Source organism: Symphalangus syndactylus, chromosome 20, assembly GCF_028878055.3.
Source record: "Symphalangus syndactylus isolate Jambi chromosome 20, NHGRI_mSymSyn1-v2.1_pri, whole genome shotgun sequence".
NCBI lineage: Eukaryota > Metazoa > Chordata > Mammalia > Primates > Hylobatidae > Symphalangus > Symphalangus syndactylus.
Window position 1 is genome coordinate 8,467,608 of NC_072442.2, and position 9,058 is coordinate 8,476,665.

At 45.0% G+C, this 9,058-nt stretch overlaps 1 protein-coding gene across 15 annotated transcripts in view; it reads right to left on the reverse strand.

Moving 5' to 3' along the window:
• MBTD1 (mbt domain containing 1) overlaps positions 1-7,507 on the reverse strand; it is an 87,858-nt gene extending 80,351 nt beyond the window's left edge. For 4 of the 15 annotated variants that reach the window (XM_063629899.1, XM_063629898.1, XM_063629901.1 and 1 more), the window contains exons 1-3: positions 6,531-6,577; positions 5,553-5,616; positions 1,106-1,204 (exon numbers count right to left, since the gene is read on the reverse strand). Coding sequence is in view for 7 of the 15 variants with exons in the window: in XM_063629889.1 (XP_063485959.1) it covers positions 6,531-6,718; positions 6,842-7,126 (473 nt within the window). In the remaining 8 variants the exon portion in view is untranslated. Of the gene's footprint in view, positions 1-1,105; positions 1,205-5,552; positions 5,617-6,245; positions 6,496-6,530 lie in introns of those variants that run through there. The other 11 variants (XM_055257413.2, XM_055257410.2, XM_063629902.1 and 8 more) reach the window with 9 other exon arrangements.
• Positions 7,508-9,058: the final 1,551 nt, after the last annotated feature.

Sequence of the window (9,058 nt, forward strand, 5' to 3'; positions counted from 1 at the left end):
TAAACTTTTAGCAGGGTAGGAGTAGCATGAGAAGATGAATCTAACTTTTCAATATTTTTCTTTTTTAAAACATTATAGGTGTACTTCTATAATAAAAAATAAAACAAAAGGTTTTTATAGTAACAAAATTAAAGAAGAGATCACAAATCACAACAGAACTTCATTGTCCTACTGTAACTGTCACTTAGGTAAACCATCCTCCCTATGAAATCTACAAGGGAATTAAAAGGCATAGTCATTAACTTATTGGTATAATCAAAGAAAAGTTCCAACAAAACTAAACATTTCCGGGAGAAACGACAGAAAACACTTGAAATCTTAAATGCAGGTGTCAATAAATATGGAGCCAAGTAATATTAATAATAGTATAATTTCAGTATGAATAAACTCATCAGATATGAATAAACTCATCAGAAGTCAACCAATTCTTCATTATCCAAACCCACTGGGAGCAGTGGCTCACATAATTTTCAAAGTTTTGTATTTAGCTATGGAGCAAATATTTTCTAGAACCTTAAATTTGAATGTTGTATGCGTGAGATCACAAAGTACAAAACAGAGATTAATACATACTCTACAATGACTGAACTTGGTAGGAGCTCAAGAGCTATTTAGCTCTTGCAGGCCTCTTTTTCATTCTATTATACTATGAGGATGAAAGCACATTCTGGTATAGTGATAAAACTCATCAGTGTAAAGAGAAATGCCTTCTTTCTTTCTAAGCTTACTGTTACGAGGAACATAAATGGTAAGGATTTGGGATTACTGGGTTTTTATTTCCCACGAATTCAATGTGCAAGCAAGAATAAATTCATGTCAATGATATAATCAAGAGGAAACCGAAGGCAATAATATTCTGAACAACTCATCTAAAGAAATGGAAAAGTACCCAGGAGAATGACAGGAGAGGACAATATTCTACATAGCAATATTTTAAGATTTAAAGCAACAGTGAGCAAAAGGAAGTCATTCTTTGATCTACAAGAAATACAAATTTCTACCTCTTTGGGTTCAATTTCTAGACCTATCACTGTTATGACTTTGGATGTAACGATTACTTGGGTCTCAGTTTCCCTCTCTTCTAAATAAGAAAAACATCACTTACCACACAGGAAGGATGTATGATAAAATAAAAAAATTCACATGAATAGGCTTTCAGTTCTCCCGAAGAAAGCTATGAATCCTTAAGTACGAACCTGGAAAGCTAATTAAAAATAAGATGACCGTATCAAAATTAAGTCTGAAACATGCAGCGGCCTAGAGATTCCCTGAGATCATTATCAGCTATCAATTCTACCCCCAATAATAGAATTCATACTCAAGCTGGGTGTGTAGGGCAAATGTGGTCTGAATGATCAAACAAGATCATTTATTAGTATGTTAACATAGAGACGGGCCAGGTGCAGTGGCTCACGCCTGTAATCCCAGCACTTTGGGAGGCTGAGGTGGGCAGATCACAAGGTCAGGAGTTTGAGACCAGCCTGGCCAATATGGTGAAACCCCACCTCTACTAAAAATACAAAAATGAACTGGGTGTGGTGGCATGCGCCTGTAGTCCCAGCCACTCGGGAGGCTGAGGCAGAAGAATCGCTTGAACCCGGGAGGTGGAGACTGCAGTGAGCCGAGATCATGCCACTGCACTCCAGCCTGGGTGACAGAGCGAGACTCCATCTTAAAAAAAAAAAAAAAAAAAAAGAGAGAAAATAAATTAAACAGCTTATTCAGTGTCATATGGATTTGATATAACCTAAAAACACTTGATCTGAAATGATAACATTCTCTTGGTGTTTACCTTTAAAAAATATATTTGGAACTAGTTGCTCAGAAGATATAAAACCACTGAACAATAGTAACTACAGGCTGTTAATAATTAAAGTTGGGTTAAACACATACATATACACAAGGGGGCTACTTCTCTGGTGTATAAAATAATCTATAGCAAATTTTAAAGCTTAGAGGTCTTAAAGTAATAGATGATGATAATCTTTTCTTTTTTTCCTTTTTCTTTTTTTTTTTGAGACGGAGTCTCACTCTGTCGCCCAGGCTGGAGTCCAGTGGCACAATCATGGCTCATTTCAACCTGGGTCTCCCACCAGACTCAAGCAATCCTCCCACCTCTGCCCCCGAGTAGCTGGGACTACAGGTGTGTGCCACCATACCTGACTAATTTTTGTTATTTTTTTTTGTAGAGACAGGGTTTCGCCATGTCGCCCAGGCTCATCTTGAACTCCTGGGCTCAAGCAACTCGCCTGCCCTGGGCTCTCAAAGTGTTGGGATTACAGGCGTGAGCCACCACACCTGGCTAATATTAACCAATATTTATTGAATGATATATGCAAATCATTATGCTTAGCACCAGAAATACAAAGAAGTATTAGACTTAACATTCCTGTCCTACAATTAGACTGCAAACGGTGGCCAAATAATTCGGCCACAGCGTTGAACAAACTAATGAGTATCATATACAACCAGTTTTAAAAGACTAGTAGTAGGAATTAAACATAGTGAAAAAGGAAAAAGCAAAGCCTGGGAACACATCTTAACATTTTATCTTATGACTTGTCTCATCTTTTACAGCAGCTTACATTTTTTTAAACAGCGGGCATAACATCTGAGTGGAGGTTTACAGAAACTACAGAAGGCAGGGCTGATGTTCACCCTGTATTTCAGATGAGGAAAGTGAAGCTTTCAAAGAGGTTACACAACTCACTTAAGATCGCAGTTCAGAGAGCTAGCTTGCCGACTTTGTCCAGAGCTCACTTCTACTACACTAAATTCTAAATTATCAGTGCTAAAGTGAGAACTCGAAGGGACCTCAGAAATCTAATGGAGTGTTTCCTAACCAATCTGATAAACTCTCTGGGGTATACATTAAAAACACAATCCCAGGACCCACTGCAGACCTACTAAATAAGTTATAGGAGAGAGGTTTTGTATTTTAACAAGAGCCTCCAAGAAGTGATTCTAATGATCAGTTATGCTTAGAAAACAGTGTTCTATGTCTGTATGTCCAGTATGCCAGACATTTGGCTACTTAAATTTACATTGATTATAACAGCAACATTAAAAATTGAGTTCTTCAATTTTTAGTTCCACCAGTTACATTTCAAGTGCTCAACAGCCACATGTGGCTAGTGGCTATCATAACTGGACAGCAAAGATATAGGAAATTTCCATCATTGCAGAAAGTTCTATTGGATTAAGCTGATACTAGACTAACCCTTCAACTGCCATGAGAAAATGGAGGCACAGGATCTTGTCCAACAAGGGCCATGGAGCTAGTCAGTGGCAAAATTGTGACATCAACCTCACTGCCTGCACCCCTCCTATTGTATCACCTCATTCTATCTCATATTCAGGGTTTGTTCAAACGGGAATTATTTCCTTTTCACCTTTTATTGTGGGTTCCAGCAAAGCAAGAAGAGAAATCCTAAATTCGCAGGTAAAAAAAATCCTTAAGCCAAGGTTTATTAAAAAATGATTAAATCTATCTGCAATTTTTGCATGAAATCAAAAGTCATCTTGCACAGTTAAGAATACTGTGGTGTTAAAAGACATATCTTAGCTTGTTTTAACTGTTGTAAGTCCTTTCTCTTTTATTGTCCTGATGTTTTTATTCTTTCTTGAATTTTGAAACCCTCAGACTAATGATACAGAAGTGTGAAAGGTTATATCTTATTTAGCAAACATTTTAAAGATGAAAAGCTGAGAAACAAAGAGCAACCCAAAAAATGTCACTTGTCTAATTTTAGAATGTGGTTACTCAGACTACTGAGCACTCTTGGCTTTTAGTAATTCAGTGGTTTAGTATTTATACTAATATGTTGTTTTCACTTTTAAACTATAGCTTATATTTTCCTTTGACCACTGTTACATTTGAAAACAACTTAAAATGTTGTTTTAATTTTCAACATAATTGAGGGACTAAAAGCAGCACTAGAACATCTAGAAAGGTTTAGATAATAAGGTCAACATATAACCAGCTTTAAAGAATATGGCAGCGTCTTAAAAATAAAACCAGTTGTTCCTGTCTAGTATGTTTAGAATGCAGATGTCTCCGAAGTCAGTCAACTTAAGTCATGACAGTTCATGTTTAAAGTAAGCAGGAAAACAACTTGGAACTCCTTATTAATTAAAATATTAAAAACACTATTTTTACAGCTCTACTGATTCTTTTTCATAAGCTGAATTCTAGTGAGTAGATTTAGAGGATATATTTTATGTCAAACATTACATAAAGTTAGCAACTGGATGGTTAAAAAGCATGACGCAACAACGTAAGGCACTATGAACAAATACTTATTCAAGACAGATGTTGCCATAATTTGCCAGGTACTCCCAAGCATTCAGTATGGGGTTCTAGATAGACAGAAGCTACTTGTTATTCAGAGAAGGAGGCGGTGCAAAAAAAAAAAAAAGCACAGCTATTCTCTTTCTAAACACTCTGGTGTTGAGGTAAACAAATGAAAAATAACAGTCTAAGTACACAAGAGCAAAGCAACAGTCTCTAAGTTATAAGAGGAGGAGAGAAAAATTGATTCTAACCTTTTAAATAGGAGACTGGGGCTTAAGGTGAAATTTATTTGCTGGCTTTTAAATCAGATGCATTATTTCTACATTATACCTGTTATGTCTTGACCCCCACTTCACCACATTAGAGAGTAACAGGTATATCCAAGATTCTTAGGCCAATAAAACTACTTTTGGAGGCAGCATAGCTCACCAAATGAAGGAGAATGTTAGAAAAACACCCAGTGACAATAGTTTCAACTATCTCAACCACCCACTGATAAGTACTGGTGCATGCTAGTATAAGGAGAATTAAAAATATTGTAAACTCTAAACAAGTATTAAAATGGTTCGTAAATTTCAAATCTCATAAAAGATAGTTACTTAAAAAAAAAAAAAAAAAGGAGTAAAAGCATTTGGAAGAGGGGCCCTTGGAGGAAAGACTAGCTTCCGAGGAACACAGGTCAAATACGGGTGGGGGTGGTAATCATCTAATCATCCCTCGATCAGGTGATGCTTCTAACAGCTTCCCTACCATCCCTAAGAGACAGTTTTAGACATCCTTAGGAGAAGTGATTTAGGTAACAAGCACATGTGTTTTGTGATACAAGAACCACGGAGATGACGCTGAATTTTCTAACTTCAAAAAGATGCACTCGTGAGAGAATACAGGCACGAAATTCCCATATTGTAATTCTTTAGCTTCCTGTAGAAAAACATCTTCAGGCATGTAAGCCAGCACACTTGACACTGACCCAGCAAAGTTTTCGGCTAGCCCTCACTATCTCTCAACCCCCCCCTTCCTCCACTTCCCTGCTGTTCTTTCCTGGCACAGAAAATATAGGCCAATGAGCAGTGGGTGGGTGAGGAGGATGTGAGAGAAAATTTGAGAAGTAAAAAAAGGAGCAACTTAACCAGGACATGAATGAGACTGAAGGGTCTAATAAGGGTAGGCAGACAACAATTAGAACTACTGAAACATGGGCTTTCCTGGCCTTAGCGCTCAGTTCTTTTAGAGGTGTAAGCAGGATCAGACTACCTACCACTTGTCAGAGAGGCTGCAGAGGGGACGGCTGCTTTGGATGACCTCTAATGTCTCTTCCGACTCTGAAATGTTAGGATTCTTATTTCACAAAGGAGAACGCAATGGTCACAGAAGCCCACCAACCTGAAACCCTTTTAAATATGCAGCCTTGGAGGCTGCTTCCCAAACACCACTCCCACCTCTCCCGCACGTGCCCACCCCGCCCCCTTTCAATATTTCCACCTCCACGTGCAAACCGCCTCGCGGCACTGGCCCTAAGGCAGATAGACACCTTCCCCTGCAAAGCACCAAAACCACGCTCCCCCTCCCCGCCAAGAAGAGAGGACTACTCCACTCTCCCACCCTGGGTGGCTAAAAAAGGAAAAGTCTCGGATCCAGCCTTTCCCCCCTAGCCAGAGCAGGGGGCGGGGGCAGGACGCAGAGAAAAACTTTCTTCTCGAATTTTTCTTCCAAAGGGTGGAGGAGGTGGAGAGAACCCCAACGAGTCCAGGGCTGACGGGGTGGGGGGAGGGGAACCCCTGAATCGTTTAACGGCTGGAAGGGGGAGGGGGGGCTCCGGAGGTTGAGGGGGCGTGGGATGGAGAAGCAGGCCAGGGAGCGGGGTCAGGGAGCTGCGGGGTTCCTGGGGTCGGGGAGCTGCAGGCGTCCCCCCCACCTGGCACACAAAGCGGCTGCCGCGCTCGGCTCTCACCAGATCCTTTGTGTTTTCCATCAGGGCCTCATGGGTAGGGGTTGTCCGTGCTCCCCGAGCCCGCGGCGCCCCCTCCCCGGGCTGGGGGCAGGTGCCTCTCCCCGGGACTGCGGCGACTACAGGGGGTCCCCGGCTGGGCCCAGACCGGTGGCGGCTGCAGCAGCCCCCGGATTTCCCCCCTTTAACTCGGGTGGCCCCAGGATATCAACAACATTAGCATAGCCCTCCCTCCCCAGCGCGCCTGCGCCGTGACCCGCGCCCCGATTGGCCCACTTCCCTACATACCCTCCTCTCTCGCTTCCAGCGTGGGACCCTCTGCAGGCTCCGTACTCCACGGACCGTACCAAGACGAAGGGAGGAAAGCGTATTGGGGCTTGTGTCCAGAGGTTAAAGTCAAAAGGAAAAGCAGAAGTTCCATTCAGCCGTCCCAGTGTATACTCGGGCTTTCTTGCGCTCCTTTCAATATGTTGCAGCTGCGAAGTTGTGTTGGAAAAATTTTCCACTCCAGTCACGCCGCTTCCCCCTACACCCGGAAGATTGGCCCTCCCGGAGGAACTCCCACACGGGGCGGGGCTGGGGAGGGGAGTGGGAGTTACGTAGAGGGAGGGAGTGCTGGTCACGTGGCAAGAGGCTGCGCACGCTCCTTCCGGCCCTCGGGGCTTCGGCGGCGGCGGCCAGCGAGGCGCCTGGGCGCATGCGCAGCGAGGTTCCACGTGAGCGCCTGCGTTTCTCCTCAAACCTAACGATGCCGCCGGAACGGAGGAGGCGAATGAAACTGGACCGGAGAACCCGAGCGAAGCCGAAGCGGAAGCCCGGAATGAGGCCGGACTGGAAAGCCGGAGCGGCGCCAGGCGGGCCTCCCCAAAAGCCTGCCCCTTCATCCCAGCGGAAGCCGCCGGCCCGGCCAAGCGCGGCGGCCGCTGCGATTGCAGTCGCGGCGGCGGAGGAGGAGAGACGGCTCCGGCAGCGGAACCGCCTGACGCTGGAGGAGGACAAACCGGCCGTGGAGCGGTGCTTGGAGGAGCTGGTCTTCGGCGACGTCGAGAACGACGAGGACGCGTTGCTGCGGCGTCTGCGGGGCCCGAGGGTGAGGGAGGCCGCGGCGCGCAGGCTGGGCGCACTCGGGCGGGGCGCGCGGTGGGCGGTGAAGCTCCGGGGGGCGGAGCCTGGGCGACCTGCGGCGGCGGGGAGCGCTCAGGTGGGCGGGAGCCCGAGAACGCGGGCGCGGAGGGTCGCAGCTGCGGGTCCCTCGCCTCCCTTCTCCAGACTGAAAGTGCCTGGAGGACGGGGACCGCGTCTTTCTCCGCCCCCGGAGGCGCCGCTGCTCGGGTATCTGCTTTGCGAACTGTGGTCGTGAGCATCTTTCGCTGCTGCTCGACTCCGGTAGCCTCTTCCCAAACTGAGGGTGGTCTTTTGATCGCCTGCCTCAATTCCTTGTGATTCAGGAATTCGATGTCGTTGATGGAATCCATTCGTGGGCACGGGCCTGGGCATCTGCGTTGTAACTATCTCCCTATGTGACTATGAGACCCACCATGTTTTGAGAATGATCGTATATTTCGTTCATTTAGCAAATATCGGTGAACCTGTTGGTTGCCAGATACCCTTTCTGGCAATGGCAAACCCTGCGTGATTGATCATACTTTTTGCACACATGTTGCTATCCCTTTAATTCTATACCAGGCTTTTCTTGAGAGAGTCCCAGACGTTGTTCTAGGCACTGGAGGAGACACAGCAATGGAAAAAACTGACAAATAATCCCTGCCTCTTGGCGCTTGTGTGCTAGTGGCAGAGACAAGATAGATGAGATAAACGAGTAAACTTAAGGTTTGTTGGTGACAAGTGCTGAAGAGAAAAAAGGACATTCGGGAAAGGGAGATGAGCGTGTGTAGAGGAGGCCTGTGAAATTTTAGATAAAAGGGGCAGAGGAAAGCTCACCGAGAATTACCCAGGCCATGTTTATTACACAAATGCTGACCTAGCTAATGTCAGCTGCTTACCAGAGCCGCCTTCGGGTGCTTGTGGGAGAAGTGGCAGCAATCTGTTTGGGAAGTACAGAACTATTACTGGAAACATGCTGAACTGTGTGACAGTTTTGTCGTCTGGAAAAGGAACAGTGTACGGAGGTGGGAGCTGTTGGGTTTGAAGGCTATTAGACTGGTAGTAGAGCGAGTTGAAACCACTTGCACATTTCTGTTATTGGTTTTGGCAAGCTCAAACTCACTTCAAAGGGTATTCTGTGGTCTAGGTTTAGATTTTTTTTTTTTTTTTAAGACTCGCCCTGTCGCCCAGGCTGGGGTGCAGTGGCGCCATCTCTGCTCACTGCAACCTCCGCCTCCCTAGTTCAAGCGATTCTCCTGCCTCAGCCTCTGGAGTAGCTGGCATTACAGGCGTGCGCCACCACGCCTGGCTAATTTTTTTTTTGTATCTTTAGTAGGAACGGGGTTTCACCATCTTGGCCAGGCTGGTCTCAAACTCCTGACCTCGTGATCCGCCCGTCTCGGCCTCCCAAAGTGCTGGGACCACAAGTGTGAGCCACCGCACCCGGCCTAGGTTTAGATTTGATAGTATAAACTTTATGGTATAAATTTATAACTTTAGAATTTAGATTTGATGGTATAAATATATTTTTTACTTACTTAGAGATACGGTCTAACTCTGTCACCCAGACTGGAGTGCAGTGGCACCTATTAGTCTTCCAGCTCCCTTTTGCTAATAGTAACCGGTTGCTCTTCTTGTTGGTCACAGATAAATTATACCTGCACAATTCTCCAAGCACTTTAAGCCCAGAAGTCAGCTTCATCCTCCTAGGC